Source organism: Tetrahymena thermophila, assembly GCF_000189635.1.
Source record: "Tetrahymena thermophila SB210 genomic scaffold scf_8254672, whole genome shotgun sequence".
Classification (NCBI taxonomy): Eukaryota; Ciliophora; class Oligohymenophorea; order Hymenostomatida; family Tetrahymenidae; genus Tetrahymena; species Tetrahymena thermophila.
In genome coordinates, this window is record NW_002476439.1 from 194,631 (window position 1) to 217,147 (window position 22,517).

General features: G+C 21.2%; 7 protein-coding genes across 7 annotated transcripts; 5 read left to right on the forward strand and 2 right to left on the reverse strand. All coding sequences in view use genetic code 6, as the record gives it.

Annotated features, from left to right (window-relative positions):
* TTHERM_00833790 (hypothetical protein) lies at window positions 1-1,950 on the forward strand (the record flags this gene model as incomplete). Its single annotated transcript, XM_001013686.1, has 1 exon — window positions 1-1,950. The coding sequence occupies one exon, from the start codon at window positions 1-3 to the stop codon at window positions 1,948-1,950; it is 1,950 nt and encodes a 649-aa protein (XP_001013686.1).
* A 477-nt stretch (window positions 1,951-2,427) lies between these two features.
* Window positions 2,428-7,374, forward strand: TTHERM_00833800 (hypothetical protein; the record flags this gene model as incomplete). Its single annotated transcript, XM_001013687.2, has 4 exons — window positions 2,428-3,277; window positions 3,569-3,922; window positions 4,116-4,245; window positions 5,472-7,374. The coding sequence occupies 4 exons, from the start codon at window positions 2,428-2,430 to the stop codon at window positions 7,372-7,374; spliced, it is 3,237 nt and encodes a 1,078-aa protein (XP_001013687.2).
* Window positions 7,375-8,349: 975 nt separating this feature from the next.
* TTHERM_00833810 (hypothetical protein) lies at window positions 8,350-10,305 on the forward strand (the record flags this gene model as incomplete). Its single annotated transcript, XM_001013688.1, has 1 exon — window positions 8,350-10,305. One exon carries the CDS (start codon window positions 8,350-8,352, stop codon window positions 10,303-10,305), a length of 1,956 nt encoding a protein of 651 aa, XP_001013688.1.
* Window positions 10,306-11,101: 796 nt separating this feature from the next.
* TTHERM_00833820 (zinc carboxypeptidase family protein) lies at window positions 11,102-12,691 on the forward strand (the record flags this gene model as incomplete). Its single annotated transcript, XM_001013689.2, has 2 exons — window positions 11,102-12,218; window positions 12,462-12,691. The coding sequence occupies 2 exons, from the start codon at window positions 11,102-11,104 to the stop codon at window positions 12,689-12,691; spliced, it is 1,347 nt and encodes a 448-aa protein (XP_001013689.2).
* Window positions 12,692-13,017: 326 nt separating this feature from the next.
* Window positions 13,018-17,085, reverse strand: TTHERM_00833830 (EF hand protein; the record flags this gene model as incomplete). Its single annotated transcript, XM_001013690.2, has 9 exons — window positions 16,826-17,085; window positions 16,267-16,712; window positions 15,192-16,021; window positions 14,526-14,944; window positions 14,394-14,440; window positions 13,958-14,341; window positions 13,519-13,809; window positions 13,149-13,453; window positions 13,018-13,053 (listed from the first exon to the last, which is right to left on the reverse strand). Exons 1-9 carry the CDS (start codon window positions 16,879-16,881, stop codon window positions 13,018-13,020), a joined length of 2,814 nt encoding a protein of 937 aa, XP_001013690.2. The 5' UTR covers window positions 16,882-17,085.
* Window positions 17,086-18,608: 1,523 nt separating this feature from the next.
* On the forward strand, window positions 18,609-20,282 carry TTHERM_00833840 (integral membrane protein). Its single transcript, XM_001013691.3, has 5 exons — window positions 18,609-18,815; window positions 18,956-19,050; window positions 19,212-19,684; window positions 19,786-19,965; window positions 20,032-20,282. Exons 1-5 carry the CDS (start codon window positions 18,621-18,623, stop codon window positions 20,118-20,120), a joined length of 1,032 nt encoding a protein of 343 aa, XP_001013691.3. The 5' UTR covers window positions 18,609-18,620; the 3' UTR covers window positions 20,121-20,282.
* A 1,092-nt stretch (window positions 20,283-21,374) lies between these two features.
* TTHERM_00833850 (diphthine synthase) lies at window positions 21,375-22,214 on the reverse strand (the record flags this gene model as incomplete). Its single annotated transcript, XM_001013692.1, has 1 exon — window positions 21,375-22,214. One exon carries the CDS (start codon window positions 22,212-22,214, stop codon window positions 21,375-21,377), a length of 840 nt encoding a protein of 279 aa, XP_001013692.1.
* Window positions 22,215-22,517: the final 303 nt, after the last annotated feature.

Consider the following 22,517-nt stretch of genomic DNA (forward strand, 5'->3'; position numbering starts at 1 on the left):
ATGGATTAAACACATACTTAAAAATTTCACAATTGTACCTAGCATTCAAGTAAGAAATTAAAATTTATTCAAGTAAATCAAGTCAAAAGCGGGGCTGAATAAAATCTGTTCTATTGCACAGATTGTATCAACGAAGATTTAAACTTTTAAGGAAAAAATTACATCCTAATTGATCAAATTATCTAATAGGGTGAAAATAGCATTGTCTAAAAGTGGCCACCTGTTAATGATTACTCAGTAATCGAAAAACTAATTAAGGAAACTTCTAAGTTCGATTAGTCAAAGCATATTATATAAAGAGTTATTAATTACTTCACAGAACTCAAGGACGAAATTATCAGAAAAATTGATCTTTGTTAAAAAAAAATGATTCATCAAATTCAAGATTTGCCATTTGGAAAAAGCTAAATTATCAACCAATATCAATAGATATCACAAATTTTAGAGCTTAGATCATTGATAAATGAGTGCAAAGAAGATAAAACATTTTAATAAGACCCAACATAAGAAAAATTAAAAAATTTCATTACATAAGTAGAATAAAAAAAAGATTAAAATATTAAGCAGTTACAATAATTGCTTGATTAGAGTGTTAAATAGCAATATTTAATTAATTTTGATTTGCCTAATAAGATTAAAGAATAAATCTTCTCTTTTGTCGATCAAATAAATTTCTTAAATCATAGTATTTTAAATAAGAATGATCATATTGATAATCAGAGTAAATCAACTTATTTTACTACAAAAATAATGCAATTGATTTCTAATAAATCTAACTTTTGCACAAACGAATTTTTAAATTAAGTTAAATAAAAATTAGAATAAGTAAGTGCTTTGATAGAAGATATTCCTACATAAAACATGTTCATTTAAGGGAAAAAGCCAATAGAGTTTGAAAAGTTAACAGATGAAAAATTGAATTAAATGAATGAATTTGTTTAACATTAAATTGAGCTACAAATCGACAGCAATTATCAAAAAGAGATCTAATAATCTAAATTTATCAAAGATATTTAAAAAATAATGGAGAACAAACTAAATTTCATTAATTTAACTTAATAAAAAAGAATAATCAATCATTTGATAGAAACTTATCCTTATTTAAAAAAAAGCTTAAACACTTAAGTATTTTATTAATTCGAAAAATTTGATTTGTTTAATAAAATAGATGAAGATATGATTAATAATCTCTTTTTCTTACTCAAAAAAAAGTAAGAGATCAGAAATTCTATGAATACTAGTCAAACATATATTATTTCAAATTACACAGAACTTAAATAATTTAAAAAATAAGATTTTGATTTAATTTTTAAATAATTTCCAATTTTTGATTTAATTCCTATAAAAGAAATAAGCATCTTAAATAATTTAGAATTCTTAAAAGGTACTTTTAATGACGGCGATTAAAGGATTTAGATTTTAAAAAATAATTTAAATTAGTATGAAATAACAATAAATAATGAACATTATACTGGAGAAAAAAGTTAAGATTTTGCTAACTGCATGTCAAATGTGATTTTAGAAAAAGATAAAAAATATTTATTTAGAATATAATTAAAAAATATCGAAGCCTCAAAAAGGTGTTTTCAAATTGGAATTATGGAATAAAAAAATTTAAATACTTAAGAAGGATACAAAGATTTAAAATTTGTTGAGCTTTAATGGGAAAATAAATAATTAAAACTTAAATGTAATCTATTTAACAACTATTTAAAGGGAGAAGACACAGACTTACCTGAAAGTACAATAATAGAATTAAGAGTTTGGCTAAATGGTAAAGTACTATAAATAACAGACTACCCAAAAAACAATTACATTGTTTCAATTAAAAATTAAGTATTAGAAAATCTTTAAAATTTAGAAAAACCGTCATTTTTTGTTCAGTTATACGATTAATTAGGTTCATATATTATAAAAGAGGCTTTAATCGTTAAAAATTTTGATGATTGAGTAAAAATATATTTATCTATAATTTATTTTAAAATTATTTGATATAAAAAATAATTATTAGTAATTCATAATATGTTTAATACAAATTAATTTGTGTAATTTTTAAGTAATTTATTTTTTTTTTAATCTGTTTATGACCCAAATCTCTTATTTTAAGTTTATTGTTTCTTTTGCTTCATGCTTATATATATTTATATAACTCAAAAAATTAATAATTTATACATTTATACTTTCAATATTATATTTTTTATTTTCTTATGAAATTAATCGTTTATTAAATATTTTCTATTATTAAATAATTAAATACTCTTTAATTTTATAATGAAATATAAATTTAATCCAACTATTATTCTTGATACTGTATTATTATTATAGACTCTTATTTATTAATTAATTTTTTAGTTAAGGAGAGTAATTAATTTGTTTATATTTTAATTAAAAATATATCAAAACATAATAAAGCTTTTAAAGAAATAAATGGATCAATAAAAACTTCAAAAATTCCAAAATTGCAACAAGCACTCAAAAAAGAAATTAAAATTTATACAGGTAAATCAAGTCAGAGATTAGCCTACTTCTAATCTTTTTTATTGTACTGATTGTATAAATGAAGACCTCAATTTTAAGGGAATAAACTATCTTCTAATTGAATAGATTATTTTATAAGGTGAAAACTGCATTCTATAAAAATGGCCACCTGTAAATGATTAATAAATAGTTGAAAAATTGATTATGGAGACATCAAAATTCGACTAATCTTAGTATGTATTTCAAAGAATTACAAATTACTTTGCTGAACTTCGAGATGAAGTAAACAGAAAAATAGAATATTGCTAAAAATAAATGATCAAAAATGCTCTCGATTTACCTTTGGGAAAAGACCAAATCATAAAGCAATATTAATAGATATCATAAATTTAGTAACTTAGATCTTTGATTATTGAAAACAAAAATAATAAACTTGACTCTTAAGTAGAATAAAAATTTAAAAATTTCATTTCAGAATTAGAACTAAAAAAAGATTAAAATACAGAATAACTTCAAAAATTACTAGAGAAAAGTACTTAATAGTAATAATTAGTTAATTTCGAATATCCTAATATGATCAAATAATAAATCTTATCTTTTATTGATAAAATCAACTTCTTTGATAATGATTTAATTGATAACAGAAATAGCAATAACAGGGATTAACCTTAAAAAGTTTATAACATTTGTGATAAATTAATGCCCTTAATTTCTAATAAATCTAATTATTGTGCTGATGATTTTTTAAATTTTGTTAGGAATTAACTGGAAAAATTAGATTTTTTGTTTGAAAAGTTCTGTAACAAAAATATGTTTTAATTAGGGAAAGAGCCAATAAAATTTGATTAGATAAATGATTAAAAAATTAATGAAATTAATGAATATGTTAATCATTAAATCTAATTGTAAAATGATTAGAATTACTAGTTTTAGATATAGTAATCTCCATTCATTTAAGATGTTGAAAAAATTATAAAAAGCAAGATTAACTTTATTAATTAAGATTCTTAATAAATTTTAATTTAATATTTTAAAGAAACCTTCCCATTTGTGAAAAATAATTTAAATATTTAACAATTTTAATAAAAAGATAATTTTTAATTGTTAAATTCAATGAATGAAGAAACAATAAAAAATCTTCTTTTGATATTGATAGAAAAATAATTAATTGCAAATAATTAAAAATAAAGCGAAACTTTTAAAATTAAAGAAAATGAGTTATTTATAAAATATGATAGTTAAGAACTTGAAAAAATTCTAAAAGAATTTCCTATTTTTGATATAATTCCTAAAGGTAAAATAGATATTTTAAATAATTTGTAGTTAATTAAAAGTGAATTAAATGATGGAGATAAGAGAATTTATATTAGACATCTAATTGATTAAAAATCAATAGAAATTGGTACAAATGAAGAAAATTACTATGGCAAAAAAAAAGGATAAAGTACAAATTGTATATTAAATATAGCTTTATAATTAAATAAAAAATATGTTTTTAGAATAAAGTTAAAGTCTTTTTAAAATTAAAATTTAATTTTTGGATTAATGTAGCTAAAAAATTTTAATATTTATGAAGGTATTGATGATTTAATGTATGTTTGTTTTTAACTAGAAAATAATAAATTAAAATTAAAAAGTTCTTCACTCAATTACAAATATTTAAAAGGAAAAGATATGGTATTGGAATAAGGAAGCATAGTTGAATGTAGAATATGGTTAGGAGGATAAATATTTTAAATTCTTGATTATCCAAAATATAACTGTCAAGTAACTCTTGAAAATGAAAGACTATCATAACTTTCAATAATTAATGATTTAAAATTTTATTTATTAACTGGCCGTAGTGGCAGGTTTTATTCAATAACTGATGCTTTTATAGTAGAAGATTTTAATAATTGATATTTTATTCTGCATTTATTGTAAAACCTTGATTTTATATTTTATAATTTGTGAGTTAGACAATATTTTTGCTTAAATATATTAGTAAATTTTCTTTTATTTATCACATTTAACAATAATTTTTCCCCCTTTCATCCACCACTAATATTTATAATATTAATAATACTCTTAATTTAATATATGTTGCAATTCATAATAAAAACTCTAACTCTAATCCCTTAATCACTTAAACTCTACCTCAAACCTAATTCCAATCCCTTTTTATTTATTAAACTTTTTATAATAAAATTTTTTAAATTAGAAAATAAATTGAAAATACTTTATTTGGTTAACCATACTTTGATAATTTTTAGAGAAAATTAACTTAAATATTTTAGGTTTTTAATTTAATTGATTTATTTATAATAATAAATATATTTAGGATTTGAGTTTTTTACAGATATTGTAACGTCTTAATAAAATAAATATTTTTAATTTAAATTTAATATTGTTAATTAAATATAAAATATATTTAATATAATTATTTTACCATGAGATCAGATTTACCAAGGTGTTTTGAATTAAATAATTAATTAAAAATAGATAAAAATAAAATTTTCAAGAATATAAAGAAGCAAATAATAAAATATTTTAACTAAGTTAATTTTTTACTTCCCAAATTATTTTTAATTAAAGAATCAATTTTTATCAGTAAATTAAAATTTTGAATTTACTTTTTAGGGTAAATAAAAAATAATATTTTATTAGGTTGTAAACCACTTTTTATAAAAAAAAAAATTCACTTTAAATTCAATTTTAAAAAATTATTTTACTTCCTCTTTTTATTTTAATTTAAAACTCTAAACATTTAAAATTATTGAACATATTATATCATTTGTTAAAGAAAATAAAAGTATTCTATTTTTTTCCATAAATTAATAAATCTTTATTAGATTTTTGTATTTATTTCTTTTAAAAGATTTGATTCTTTTATATCATTACTAAATTTTAATTAATAATTTAAACAAATACAAACAATAAATAAATAAAGCTTATTTTAAAATGGATTAAACAAAGTCTTAAAAATTTCACAATTGTTCTTAACATTCAAAAAGGAAATTAAAATTTATTCAAGTAAATCAAGTCAACAGCAGCGCTGAATAAAATTTGTTCTATTGTACAGATTGTATCAATGAAGATTTAAACTTTTAAGCAAAAAATTACATCCTAATTGAACAAATTATCTAATAGGGTGAAAATAGTATCATCTAAAAGTGGCCACCTGTTAATGACTACTCAGTAATTGAAAAACTAATTAAGGAAACTTCTAAATTTGATTAGTCATAGCATATTATCTAAAGAGTTACTAATTATTTCACAGAACTTAAGGACGAAATTATCAGAAGAATTGATTTTTGTTAAAAAAAAATGATTAATCAAATTCAAGATTTGCCATTTGGAAAAAGCTAAATAATCAACCAATATCAATAGATATCACAAATTTTATAGCTTAGATCATTGATAAATGAGTCCAAGGATGATAAAACATTTTAATAATCACCAAAATAAGAGAAATTTAAAAACTTTATTACAGAAATAGAATTAAAAAAAGATTAAAATACTAAACAATTACAATAATTGCTTGATTAGAGTGTTAAATAATAATATTTAATTAATTTTGAGTTGCCTAATATAATTAAAGAATAAATCTTCTCTTTTGTAGATAAAATTAATTTTTTCAATCATGGTATTTTAAATAGTTCAAATAATAATCACGTTGATAATCAGAGTGAATCAACTAATTTTTGCACAAAAATAATACAGTTGATTTCTAATAAATCTAATTTTTGCTCAAACGAATTTTTAAATTAAGTTAAGCAAAAATTAGAAAAGCTAAGTGCTTTGATAGAAGATATTCCTACGTAAAACATGTTCATTTAAGGGAAAAAACCAATAGAATTCGAAAAGTTAACAGATGAAAAAATGAATTAAATTAATGAATTTGTTTAACATTAAATTTAGTTACAAAGCAACAGCAACTATCAAAGAGAGATCTAATAATCTAAAGTTATCAAAGATATTCAAAAAATTATGGAGAACAAACTCAATTTCATTAACTAAGCTTCATAAAAAACTATAATCAATCATTTGACAGAAACTTATCCTTATTTAAAGAAAGACGAAAATACTTACATAATTTAAGAATTAGAAAAATTTGAGTTATTTAATTAAATAGATGAAGAGATGATTGATGATCTCTTCTCTTTAATGAAAAAAAAGTAAGAGATCAGAAATTGTATGTACACTAGTCAAACATAAATAATTTAAAATATTTAAAAGTTTGAATTCTTTAAAAAAGAAAATCTTGATAGAATTTTTAGATAATTCCCTATATTTGATTTAATTCCTCTATAAAAAATAAGTATCTTAAATGTTTTATAATTCTTAAAAGGTACTTTTAATGATGGTGATTAAAGGATTTAAATTTCAAAAAGTAATTTAAATTAGTATGAAATATCTGTAAATGATGAATTATATACAGGAGAAAAACGAAAAACTTTTGCTAACTGCATGTCAAGTATGATTTTAGAAAAAGACACAAAATATATCTTTAGGGTATAATTTAAATTGATAGATATTTCATCAACGTATTTTCAAATAGGAATTATGGATTAAAAAAATTTAAATAGTTAAGAAGGATACAAAGATTAAAAATATGTTGAGTTTAAATATAAAAATAAATAATTAAAACTTGATTGTATTAGATTTAATAACTATTTAAAGGGAAAAGATTTGTAACTAGCTGAAAGTACAATAATAGAATTAAGAGTTTGGTTAAAAGGAAAAATACTATAAATAACAGACTACCCATAAAATAATTACATAGTTTCAATTAAAAATGAATAATTAGAAAAACTTCAAAATTTAGAAAAACCATCTTTTTTTGTACAATTATTTGAGTAATAAAAATCATATATTATAACAGAGGCTTTAATAGTTTAGAATTTTGATATTTGAACAAAAATCTATAATTTATTTTATAATTGTTTGTTTAATATAAAAAATAATAGAAGTTTATAGTATGTTTAATTCAAAATAATTTGTTTAGTTCTAAAGTAATTAATTTATTTTTTTATTTTATTTAATTTAAAATTTAATTTCATTAAAAAATATATAATATTTAGCAGTCAATGTGTAGATTTATAACGCCTTATACATATTTCAAAAATTTAACAACAAAAATCTAATGTAAATTTATTTATAATACTACCTTCTTCCTACCTATTTTACTTATGTAAAACACTCCATTATTGTAGCTTTATAAGACTGCTTATCTATTAAAATTATATAACATATTAAATTTAGGTTTTTCAAAGGTTTTTAATACAATCAATTATTTAAAAAGTGAGTTAGAGTTATTAAATATAGCATAAAATAAATAAAATCGAATAAAACAAATAAACTAAAAATATAATACGTCAGCATTAATTCTGAATATTTGAAAAAAAAAACCATATTTTTTTCTTCTTGAACTTATAAGGATTTACAGTTTTTTTTTTATTTGCAAATATTTTACCATGATCAGACTGACTAAGGTGTATTGAGCTAAATTATTAATTAAAAATAGTATTAAAAATTAATATGTTTCAAGAATATAAAAAACATAAGGAGCTAATTATAAAAAATTTTATCAAAAATTAATTTTTCTACAATTTTAACTTAATTTTTCACTTTAAATTCAACTTACTTTCACTCCTTCTTTATATTTTAATTTAGAAAATTCAAATCTCGTAACATTTAAAATTATCGAACATACTACTCCATTTGTTTAAGAAAATAAAAGTATTTTATTTTTTTCCATAGATTTATAAATCTTTATTCAATTTTAGTATTTCTTTGGTTTAAAAGATAGATTCGATTGTTTTGTATCATTATTAAATAGTTAATTAATAGTTTAAAAAAATACAAAAATTAAATCAAGCTTACTTTAAAATGGATTAAACAAAGGTTTAAAAATTTCACAATTGTTCTTAACATTCAAAAAGGAAATTAAAATTTATTCAAGTAAATCAAGTCAACAGCAGCGCTGAATAAAATCTCTTCTATTGCACAGATTGTATCAATGAAGATTTAAACTTTTAAGCAAAAAATTACATCCTAATTGAACAAATTATCTAAGAGGGTGAAAATAGCATCATTTAAAAGTGGCCACCTGTTAATGACTACTCAGTAATAGAAAAACTAATTAAGGAAACTTCTAAATTCGATTAGTCATAGCATATTATTTAAAGAGTTACTAATTATTTCACAGAACTTAAGGACGAAATTATCAGAAGAATTGACTTTTGTTAAAAAAAAATGATTAATCAAATTCAAGATTTACCTTTTGGAAAAAGCTAAATAATCAACCAATATCAATAGATATCATAAATTTTATAGCTTAAATCATTGATAAATGAGTGCAAAGATGATAAAACATTTTAATAACCACCAACTTAACAAAAGTTTAAAAAATTTATTACAGAAGTAGAATTAAAAAAAGATTAAAATACTAAACAATTGTAATAATTGCTTGATTCGAGTGTCAAATAGTAATATTTAATTAATTTTGAGTTGCCTAATATGATTAAAGAATAAATCTTCTCTTTTGTAGATAAAATTAATTTCTTCAATCATGGTATTTTAAATAGTTCAAATAATGATCATGTTGATAATCAAGGTGAATCAACTAATTTTTGCACAAAAATAATGCAATTGATTTCTAACAAATCTAATTTTTGCTCAAATGAATTTTTAAATTAAGTTAAGCAAAAATTAGAAAAGATAAGTGCTTTGATAGAAGATATTCCTACATAAAACATGTTCATTTAAGGGAAAAAGCCAACAGAATTCGAAAAGTTAACAGAAGAAAAAATGAATTAAATTAATGAATTTGTTTAACATTAAATTTAACTACAAAGCAACAGTAATTATCAGAGAGAGATCTAATAATCTAAAGTTATCAAAGATATTCAAAAAATTATGGAGAACAAACTCAATTTCATTAACTAAGCTTCATAAAAAACTATAATCAATCATTTAACAAAAACTTATCCTTATTTAAAGAAAGAAGAAAATACTAAAATAATTTAAGAATTAGAAAAATTTGAGTTATTTAATTAAATAGATGAAGAGATGATTGATGATCTCTTCTCTTTAATGAAAAAAAAGCAAGAGATCAGAAATTCTATGAATAATAGTCAAACGTAAATAATTTCAAATTGTAAAGAACTTCAATAATTTAAAAAAGAAAATCTTGATAGAATTTTTAGATAATTCCCTATTTTTGATTTAATTCCTAAAGAAGGAATAAGCATCTTAAATGAATTATAATTTTTAAAGGGTACTTTTAATGATGGTGATTAAAGGATTTAGATTTAAAAAAATAATTTAAATTAATATGAAATATCAATAAATGAACTATTTTATCTAGGGAAATAAGCATAAACTCTTGCTAATTGCATGTCAAATATGATTTTAGAAAAAGATAAAAAATATATCTTTAGGGTATAATTTAAATCGAAAGATAATTCACCAAGGTATTTTCAAATCGGAATTATGGAGTAAAAAAATTTAAATACTCAAAAAGGATGTTAAGAATAACAATTTGCTGAGTTTTAATGTGAAGATAAATAATTAAAACTTTTTGGTACTATCTTTAACAACTATTTAAAGGGAAAAGACTTGTAAATAGCTGAAAGTACAATAATAGAATTAAGAGTTTGGTTAAATGGAAAAATACTATAAATAACAGACTACCCTTAAAATAATTACATAGTTTCAATTAAAAATGAATAATTAAAAAAACTTAAAAATTTAGAAAATCCATCATTTTTTGTACAATTATTTGACTAATATAAATCATATATTATTACAGATGCTTTAATAGTTGAGAATTTTGATGATTGAATAAAAGTCTATAATTTATTTTATTTTTGTTTTGATGTGATACTTCAAAAAAAAAATTTTAATGTTTTAATCTGTAAAGTACCCAAATCTCCTCTTTTAAATTTATTGTTTCTTCTAATTCATGCTTATATTTAATATAACTCAAAAAATTAGTGACCAATATATTTCTACTAAAAATATTTTGTTTTTTATTTTTTTAATTGTAGATGTTTGTTTTTTATATTTTTTCTATTATTAAATAGTTAAGTACTATTTAATTTTATAATAAAATATAATTTAATCGAAATATTATTCTTCTAACTATATCATTATTATAGATAGACTCTTATTAATTAATTCATTCATTCATTTTTTAGTTATGGAGAGTAATTAATTAATTTATATTTGAATTAAAAACTAATCAAACATAATTAAGCTTTTAAAGAAATAAATAGATCAATAAATACTTCAAAAATTCCAAAATTGCAACAAGCACTCAAAAAAGAAATTAAAATTTATACAGGTAAATCAAGTCAGAGATTAGCCTAATTCTAATCTTTTTTATTGTACTGATTGTATAAATGAAGACCTTGATTTTAAGGGAATAAACTATCTTCTAATTGAATAGATTATTTTATAAGGTGAAAACTGCATTCTATAAAAATGGCCGCCTGTAAATGATTAATAAATAATTGAGAAACTGATTAATGAGACATCAAAATTCGATAAATCTTAGTATGTAGTTCAAAGAATTACCAATTATTTTGCTGAACTTCGAGATGAAGTTAGCAGAAAAATAGAATATTGCTAAAAATAAATGATCAATCATGCTCTCGATTTACCTTTGGGAAAAGACCTAATCATAAAGCAATATTAATAGATATCATAAATTTAGTAACTTAGATCTTTGATTATTGAAAACAAAAATAATAAACTTGACTCTTCAGTAGAATAAAAATTTAAAAACTTCATTTCAGAATTAGAACTAAAAAAAGATTAAAATACAGAATAACTTCAAAAATTACTAGAGAAAAGTACTTAATAGTAATAATTAGTTAATTACGAATATCCTAATATGATCAAATAATAAATCTTTTCTTTTATTGATAAAATCAACTTCTTTGATAGTGATTTAATTAATAACACAAATAGCAATAGCAGGGATTAACCTTAAAAACTTTATAACATTTGTGATAAATTATTGCCCTTAATTTCTAATAAATCTAATTATTGCTCTGATGATTTTTTAAATTTTGTTAGAAGCTAGCTGGAAAAATTGGATTGCTTGTTTGAAAAATTCTGTAATGAAAATATGTTTTAATAAGGGAAAGAGCCAATAAAATTTGATTAGATAAATGAGTAAAAAATGAATGATATTAATGAATATGTTAATCATTAAATTTAATTACAAAATGATTAGAATTATTTGTTTTAGATATAGTAATCTCCATTCATTTAAGACATAGAAAAAATTGTAAAAAGCAAGATTAATTTTCTTAATTTAGATTCTTAATAAATATTAAGTGAATACTTTAAAGAAACTTATCCATTTGTGAAAAATAATTTAAATATTTAACAATTTTACTAAAAAGAAAACTTTTAATTGCTAAATTCAATCAACGAAGAAACAATAAACGATCTTCTTTTGTTATTGAAAGAAAAATAACTAATTGCAAATAATGAAAAATAAAGCTAAACTTTTAAAATTAAAGATAATCCATTATTTAGAACTTATAAAAGTTATGAACTTGAAAGAATTCTAAAAGAATTTCCTATTTTTGATATAATTCAAAAAAAAAAAGACTAAATAGACATTTTAAAAGACTTATAGTTAATAAAAAGTTAATTAAATGATGGAGATAAGAGAATTTTTATTTAACAAATAATTGATTAAAATTCAATCGAAATTAATTTAAATGAAGAAAATTACTAAGGTTAAAAAAAAGGATTAAATACGAATTGTATATCAAATATAGTTTTATAATAAAATAAAAAATATATTTTTAGAATATAGTTAAAATCTTTTTCATTTCCAAATAATTTAATTTTTGGATTAATGCAGTTAAAAAATTTTAATTGTAAAACAGGTAATTAAGATTTAATGTATGCTTGTTTCAATCCAGTAAATTAAAATTTAAAATTATATAGTTGTTCACTCAATTATAAATATTTAAAAGGATAAAATATGGTATTAGAATAAGGAAGCATAGTTGAATGTAGAATATGGTTAGGCGGATAAATATTTTAAATTCTTGATTATCCAAAATATGACTGTCAAGTAACTCTTGAAAATGAAAGATTAGCATAGCTTTCAATAATTGATGATTTCAAATTTTTTTTATTAGTTAACTCTAATATTTAATATGCAATAACTGATGCTTTTATAGTAGAAGATTTCAATAGTTGATATTTTAATCTACTTTTATTTTAATACCTTAATAATTTTATATTTTACAATTTGTGAGTTAGAAAATTTTTTCAATAAATTTTCATTTTAACTTTTACAAAAAACTAAAATATGAGGTACCGTATATGCTGTAATTAAGGCGCATAATGATATCAGCTTTAACTAAGTTTTTATGCACCTTACTCATTTATTTTTTTTGAAAACTATGAAGTGTGTGTAGTGTATAGCAAAAGGTTTTACAGTATATAAACTATATAGTAAATAATTATTGATACTAAATAATATATTTTTTTAGTATTTTTGTTTGTTTTATTTTTGTAACTTTATCAAATTGCAGCTGCTAAAATATTGCTTTTAACTACCTTTTTATTTTATTTATTTATTTATTTATTTATTGAAATAAATTTTAATTAAGATAAAAGTATTAATTAAATAAAAATAAACTTAATCTATTTACATTTTCATAAATTAATTTAGTGGCAGCTCTTGTTTAAATAGTTGAATTTAGTCTAGACTCTTCCTGATTTATTTTATTTTGTTTTCTTTGTTCAATAATATTATTATTTATTCTTATATTTTATAGCTTATTTTAATGGTAAAATTCCTTTTTTTATTTGTCATACTACTAAAAATCTAATTTATTAGAGCTAAATCTATCTTATTCACTGGCATACAAGCTTGAATTATATGTAGGTTTAATTATATTATTATTTGAATAATTGCATATGCTTTAACTATTTGAGTTCAGTGAAGTTATTCTGGCTGTAATAAATTATAAAATAAATAAAATCAAATTATAAAATAAATAAATTAATTAATTTATATACCTCTTGATTATTGCTAGAAAGCTTATCTGGTTTAATCAATGAAATTGTTATAAGTTTTAGACATGTTAATTCTATTTTATATAACTTATCTTTATACATAAGGATTAAGTTCTATTTCATTTTTTTCATATTAAATAGACATTTAAGAATTAATTTTTTCATTAAATTAAGAAAAATTAAGATATCCTTAATTGTTAGGATCTACATATTTATTAAATATCTTCTATTCTTCTGGATTAAGTATGCTCATTTAGCTCAATTTTTCATTTAATTCATCTTTTTTCACATATCCTTTTTAATATTAAATAAAATTTTTTATTATCAAAAAAACATTTATAAATTAAATCATTTCTTTTATTAAAATCTTTGTTATTCATTTTAAAAACTTGTATTTTTTCTATTCTATGCATCATTTAAAAGTATAAATTAAACTATTTACCATCTTTATCTAAATCAAATGTTTTGAATACTTAATATGCACGTGAATCACCTAAAAATAATTTATCTTCTACCTTTTTCAGTACACTTTTAATTTATGAGTTAGAGTATTTAGGTTCACCTTCTCCTTTATGATTATAACTCTAAACGCTATTTCCTCTTTTGCTTCTATTTTATATAGCTTAGAATTACTATTAATTCTATTCTCCTTAATTTTTTTAATAAACACCAGTAGTTGCACTTTATTTATTTAAATCATAAACATCATTATTCTTATCATAATCTTAAATGCTAACCACACTATTCATTTACAATGAATTAGTAGTTACTCCATTACGCATTTCTTCTGTAGCATTAGTTTCTTTCTTTGTCATAGGAGGTGGTCCTTATTTGTTCAAATATAATTCAGAAACATAAAATAACAATTAAAAAAATACCTCTTATTTTCTATGCGATTCTAGAATACATCTAAAGATGGTTTTCTCTATTAATATTTATAATAAAATAATTAAATCAAATAATTTTTATATAAAAAATGTCAATTATAACTCAATTTATTTATTTATTACTAGTAAATAATTTTTGGAATATCATCTACATTAGTAAAGCCATGTTTGTTATATTAAAACATTTCCATAATTCCTTCGTAATCTCTTTTTTGAAATTTGAGATCTGTTTGATCAAACATCCCCTTAAATGTCTTAAGCAATTCACTCTTGTGAATCTACCCCTTGTCTTAATTATCAGGAATTTGCTGTTTTAAATATTGCTAAAATTCTTTTTCATTATTGAAGAACTTTTGGATATGTCTAGATAGTTTATCAGCCCTAGCTTTCATCCAATCTATATGAGATGGATTATCGTTTTAAATATCATTTATGAAGACCTCTTTTAAGTTAAATTCAGTAGGATTTTCCTCTTTCTTGTATTTTTACATTAAATTTTTATAAACATTTGTTTGTTTCATGCTTTCATTCACTACATCAACCTTTTTATTCAAAAATTATTTTTATTAATTTATCTAATTTAATCAAATAAAACAAAAAAATATTCTTAAAAAATAATATTCCTGAATAAAGTTTTATTGTTATTTTATAATATTCAAAATGATCTGTAATTTTTAAGAAAATTAGATAAAAATAATTAAATTATTTTCTTTAAATATTAAAATTTATTTTAGAATTTAAAAATTGCTAATATTAATAAAAAATATCTTAAGAAAATAAAAAATTTACAGTATTTTATTCAGTTTCTGGCTTTTCAGCATAATTAAATTGTCTAAGGTCTTTAACAAATTATTTATAATTAAATGCATCGGTTTTATCTGTATTTTAGTATTTTGAATAAATTTGTTGGATTTCTTAGTCAGAGATAACATTTTCAGAAAGATCAACTTTTCTTCTAATGATTTCTTTGAATGTTTTTTAATTAATGACTCCTGTTTATTTATAATCATTTATCCAGAAATTGTTTAATAGCTGAGTGATTTTATTTTTCAAAACGAAATTGAGTTTCTTTTCATTTCTTGTGTCATCTTCAACCTAAATTTGCTTTCTAAGTTTTCTCTATAGTTCTGGAGAGCTTATTTCTGGGTGTTAATTCTCATTAAGACTTGATAAAGACTCATATAAATTTATATTTTAAAGTTTAGGATTTTGGCTAAATGAGCGAGTGTTTCTGGTATCATTTTATTTTACTTAATTATTAACAAAAACCAAGTCTAAAAATTCTTGCATATTCAAATCATTAGAATTATCTTTATCAGCAGTTGATAGTAAAATCTAAGCTTCTTCTTCATTGCATTTAATTCCCATTCTGCTCAGCATATTTACAATGTTTTTTTTATTAATTGTTCCTTTTCCTTCTTCGTCCCAACACTCAAAAATCTACTTAAAGTTCTTCCTTTGCTAATACTTTCTTTAAATAGTAGCTTTAATTTCATTAATTTTATTTATATTAAACTATCCCTCAGGACAATCCTTATTATCTCTCAGCTCCACCAATTAAGTCTCTAAATTTTAATTTTTGTATTCTTCATGTTTTACTTCTTGCAGTATTTTATTTTCTAAATAATATAAATAATTTCATTTATTTTAATGCTCAAAAATTTAAATTATTTTAAACTAAATTCTTTGTTTTTTATCAATATTTGTTTTAATTATTAAAATAGATTTTTATCTTAATTTAGCTTTTGAAAGTATTTATTTTAGATTTTTAAGAAAGCTTGGTTTGTTTGATTGCAACGGTTTATTAAATGTAAATAATAAAAGTAGACTAAAAATAAACATGTGAAATCAACAAATAAATTACTTAAAGGAGAACCAGTTTAAAAAATTTATATTTTAGAGAGATTTTCATCTTATTATTCTTTTTTATTTGATCCATAAATTTAACTAGATAGCATATTCGTTAAATCGCCAGTGTTAATTTTTGGATCATAAATAGAGTTAGGATTTTGTAAATGTACAAGCGAATCTCCAACAAAAGCTCGCTTTCTCTTTTCTTTTTCTTCTAATTGACTAGTTCTTGGTAGAGAAATTGCTGTTCTCTGCTTAATTTCCTTTTTATTACTTTCATACAAGGGTTTAGATTTATTAAGAGCCTTATAAAGTTCTTCGTTTCCAAATGCTGTTTAATTTAGCTTTTCAAAATCCCTATTAACTGAATTATAAGACGAGCCATGGAAACTATTGTTTGCCTATCTCCTAGAAATAACTTCACTAGCATTTAATTTATGATTGTTGTATTCCCTTATTCTAAATTATATTTTAATAAAACATTTTATATACTAAACCAAATACTACATATCAATTAAAAGACATAAATAATATAATTATCTCTAAATAGAACAATATAAATATGCAATTACCTTTAATCTGCATTAGATGCTCCTGACTCATGTCTTCTATGAATTCTAAGTTTCATTTTAAATGACAATGTACTAAAAATAAAAACTAATTTGCTTGCTTTGTGTTAAAACCCTTTATTTATTACTAGCTTAATGATATATTTATTATCTCCACTATTTTTTATTGCTTATTATTTACTAAGAAATGAATAGGTAATTCTTTCTTTCTACTAATACAAATATTATTGGTATCTGTTTATATTCTTAATAATACAAAAAAATTAATATTTTCTTTTAATATTTCAAAGAGGAAATGAATGAAATTACTAATAATCTGTTTCCTTTGATATATATATCTTAATTATTGTCAAAACTATTAATTCATATTCTTTCTTTGTTTCTTTGATTGATTGTTGTTTATTTGAGATTTATTTATATTTATCATGCTTTGCCAGCCATTCTTTCATTAGTCTAAAATTTTATTTTTGAATCTATCTGTACTATTTCATAGTATCATATTATTCATTTATTTAGCATTATTCTAATTTATTATATTTTATTTCGCTTATAATTCTATTAGTTTATTCACATTAATATACAAATGCTACATAAAATATTTAATCAAATTTAAATAACAGACTAATATTATTTTTATTAAAATTATTAACTCATATTCTTTATTTCTCTCGTTCTTAAATTGATTAATTGTTGCTTATCTGAGATTTATTTATATTTATCATGCTTTGCCAGCCATTCTTTCATTAGTCTAAAATTTTATTTTTGAATTTAGAATTATTCTAATTTATTATATTTTATTTCGCTTATAATTCTATTAGTTTATTCATATTAATATACAAATGCTACATAAAATATTTCACCAAATTTAAATAATAGACAAATATATATTATTATTATTAAAACTATTAATTTATATTCTTTATTTATTTCTTTCTTAAATTGATTAATTGTTGCTTATCTGAGACTTATTTATATTTATCATGCTTTACCTACAATTCTTTCATTAGCCTAAAACTTTATTTTTGAATTTAGAATTATTCTAATTTATTTTATTTTGCTAAAAAATTAATTAATTTATTCAGATAAATATTGGTATGCATTAGTTAAATTAAAAAATTAAAATGTAAAAATTGTAGTTTTAAGTTTTTAGTGGAAAAAAAAACCAATAAATTTTTCATTAGTATATATATTGATTTATTATAAATATAATTAATTCATTTAAAATATTATTTTTATTAAATTATAAATTTAAATTTATATTTTTATAGGCACACAAGATCAATTTGATTATGAGCTTTATAAATATTTTTTTATCTTTCTAAACAATTTAATTATTTCTTTATCTAATTATTTTCTATCTTTTAGTTTGTTTTGATTGTTTTTAAAAATGTCATTTTAAATTAAAATATATATTAGGAAAATTTAACTCAATTATTTGTGGTATATTAGAGTATTATAAAATGCTTTTTAAAATTAGATCAAATGATCTTGATTTATAGAATTTGTTTTTACTTGAATAGATAAAAAAATTTTTGAATAATTTAGACTAAATATTTTAAAAGTAAAGCAACAATAAAATTAAAATAGATTAATTATTTTAAAATAATAATTGAAATTAAAATTAAATTACTTTTTTGGGCTTTTATTATTGTGTTTATACAAAGTTAAATTTTAAGATAAGTTGAAAAAGAATAGAATAGTCTTCTTAATCTGTTTGTCAAACATACATAATTCATTTTAATAAAGGAGGTTTAAGATTCTTTAAAAGATTACAAAAATTTAAATAGTGAGAAAATATATGCAATAAATAAATAATAATATATTTGATTAATTAAATCAAAATTTAATAGATTTATTGTAATTTTAGTTTTTAGGAAACAATACTAGATTGATAGATAGTAAAAATCCATAAGGAGAGATAATGTAAGATATAGTTATAGATCATAAAATTAGAGATTGGGTTTTCTTCCCCATCGTTATTGTCATGATTATGGTACTTAGCATTCCTTATTTTATCATAATATTCGTTTATCTGCCTCCATTTTACATAAAAGAAACATTTAAATCGCATTTTTGAGGAGAACTATTTGTTATGAATTTTCAAATAAATGATATTAAAATTAAACAATTTAGGTTACTTTGATTAGACATTACTTGACAATTAGTGGCAACAAAGTTTAGATTCCAAAGGCAAGTTCAAAGACTGAATAAGTTGATGTCAGCGATAAGTAAATAATCTTTAGTTTATAAATTAGACAAAGAATTCATCATGATTGAAATAATTTATTTTTTGCAAATTAATATTGCATCAAACAGATTTTAAATAGCTCAAATAGATTTAAATAAAAATAAACAAGCATGTTGTTTTAACAAATATTTAATTTAAAAGGTTGCAATTAATGAGATGTTAAAACTTGGTTAAGCACGGAGGTTTATTGAAAGAAGCTTCTTTCAATCGCAGAAAGTATCATTTATGTAAGGACAGAACAAAAGGTTATTTAGTTGAAAGAGGTGAAAGACCTGCTCCTGAAACAAATAATAATGGCGCTCCTCAAATGCCTATGAATTCTAACCAAATGATGGATATGCTTAAGGGTAATATCACTATGGCCGTACCTATGATCGTTCTTTTCAGTTGGGTCAGATATCTCTTTTCAGGTTTCATCGTTGCACGTGTTCCTTTCCCTTTAACCTAAAAGTTCAGATAAATGCTTTAAAGTGGTATGAATATGATGAATTTAAATGTCAGATACGTTTCTTCTTTGTCTCTTTACTTCTTGGTCTTATCTTCTCTTTCATAGTTGATCAGTATTTTCTTAAAAAATGAAGACGAATCCGAATCAGACCTCAGAGCCAAAGAATGTAATTATATATATCAATACTTTATTTTCATTAAATATTTCTATTGATTTTAATGTAAAAAATGCATTAAAATTTAATTTTTTACTTTATTCTTTGCATAGCTTTGACTAGAAGAATCAAGCCTGCTATGCCTGGTATGGGAGGCATGATGGGTGGCATGGGTGGTTTAGGAAACATGATGAACCCAATGGAATAAATGAATCAAATGAAAGGCATGTTTGGTCAATAATAAAATAACTAAACTGGATCTGCTAACCAAAAGTTCTTCTAAAATGAAAAAGGTAATTAAACAAATAAATAAACAGCTTTTAAAATATATATAATTTTAAATATTTTTTATCAAACAGAAAATCTTGAACTTCAACAATATTAAGGCTTCCTTGATGATGCTGAAGATTAACTCATCAAAAAATATAAGTCTATGCTTAGAAGATGATCATGAGTGTTGCTTGACAAATAGCTATTTAATTTAAATATTAAAAAATATTCATTCATTAACTCAAATTTATTTTCAAATATCAATATTTGTTTTTTTGTTTGCCTTCAGCATTTTTTGGCTTAATCAATCAATATTTCAATATTTTAAATTTACATCTAAATCAATAATCCGTTTTACAACTATTCAATTCTAATTTTTAGAAATTTATTTTTTTTAATATAAAAATTGTAAATATTATCAAATATTAGCTTAAGAGAAATATTATATACTATGAAGTCTTTCTTATCATAAAATATTTTTTAAAACAATAGCAAGTTATTTAACAGTTTATAATAATCTTATAAATTCAATCAATCTTTTTGAAAATTTTTTAAATAAGTAAGACCGTGAATCTTTTTTGAAAATTGTTTAAATAAGTTAATATTAAAACAATATATATTCTTTATCTCAAAAATAAACTTAGCTTTTATGATTTTAACTTTCAACTTATACCTTAATATTGAGCTTACATGCTCTATCACACTAAAATCAGGTTAGTTTAGAAGGTGATTGATAATAAATGCTTTTAAATATTTTATTATAAATTTGATTTTTTAAGCATAAATATAATTAGTATAATTATCACACACGAGTTAAAAGAATTTTTAGCTACCTCTAGTTCTAGATAGAATTAGAATTAAAGTTTTGAAGAAATGATATAAATGTTGTTATAAAATATCTATATATTTATCTGAATTTATTTTATAACTGCTTGGTTTGAGATAGAATTGTGATTGACTTACCTTCCCAAGAAATTGCTGCCAGGTCTCACTTTTCAAAATCATAATAAAAAAATATTTTAATCTATTTTGCACAAGAAAAAAAATATTTGATTTTTAATTAAAAATAAATAAAAAGTTTAAAAATGAATGATTTGTAAAATAAAAATTTAGATGAAATGATGATACTATTTATTGATTAATTAATATCAAAATGAGTTGACTATTGAAAGTAAAAAACATAGAATATTTATTACATACAATTATATTTAATAAATAATTAACTAACTAATTGCTAATTTAGATGTATCCAGATATTATATACTTACTAACTTAGTTTAATTTATACAATTACTTCTATATATTTATTTATTTAATTTTTTGTTTGCTTGCTTGCTTAAATTTTTACTTTTTATCAAGTGTTTTTATTTTGAAAATTCTACCAAATCACTTCAAAAGGTCATTTAAATTATATTTGTTTGTATTGCTATATTCATTCGTCTTTCTTTTGAGAGTTTTAGTTGTAGAATTTATACATATCTTCTTCGATAGGGTGGAGTTCATCAGCACAGATTACAAAGGAGTGAAGAGGAGGACCCATTTCAATATTTAAGAAATCAGACATTTGGCCTGATCTAATGAGTTAGTCTGAGAAACCGACTCTGGCAACACCAACACACTTGGTTTCTTTTGAGAAAGCTTTTCCTGCAATTTTTTCTTCTGCTTCTAAGAGTTATTCTACTGCTGTTTTGCAACTCATAAATCTGGGAGGTTCGTATATTTTTTTACCCTTAAGAATGTTTTCGTCAGTTCTTTCTTTGACCTTAATATCAAGCAAGCAGAGAGTATGTAATCCCATTTCTCTGTTCTTTTTAATCTTTTCATAGAAACTGTAAGGTCTCCACTTTTCGGTGAAGAAAGGAATAGAGATGGTTTCGCCAAATCTGTAAACTTGCATTCCTGTGCAACCAATAGCGTTGATGATGGATGCATTGTGAACAATTTCTACTTTAATGCCTAATTGAATGGCTCTTAATTAAACATCAGAGTGAGTGGTGGCACAGAAAGGATCACCAACAACCAAAAAAGCTACATTTTTTTCAGGTGTTTTTGAGAGATTTTCTAAAATGGTATCAATACCTTCTTCGCACATTTCTCTATCAGCCATAATAATTTATCTACCGTAAAGTTCTTCGAGCTTTTCCTTCTAAACACCAAGGATAGAAGTGTAATGTTCTAAGTAAACTTCATCACACTTTTTGACTATTTCCAAACCTTTAACGGAAATGTCCTTTTCGTCACCTAAACCTAAGCCAATAATATAGAAGACCATTTTAAATGTATTTATTTTGCTAGCTATTCTTTCTTAAATATGCTTTTTAATTTTGAATGAAATATCAATTAATTGATTAATTTTACTGTTTAATTAATATCTTAGATTCTTATAGAAATTTTGGATGAAATAAATAGCTTAGATAGATAGATCTTATCAAGAATCAAATATCATGTTAATCTAATTACTATTCACATTATCATAAATTAATTTTAGATCACTCACTTTTTATCAAATCTTATCTATTATTTATGCTTATCATGGATGGATTCATTCTTTCTTTTAACAACTAAGTCAACCCAA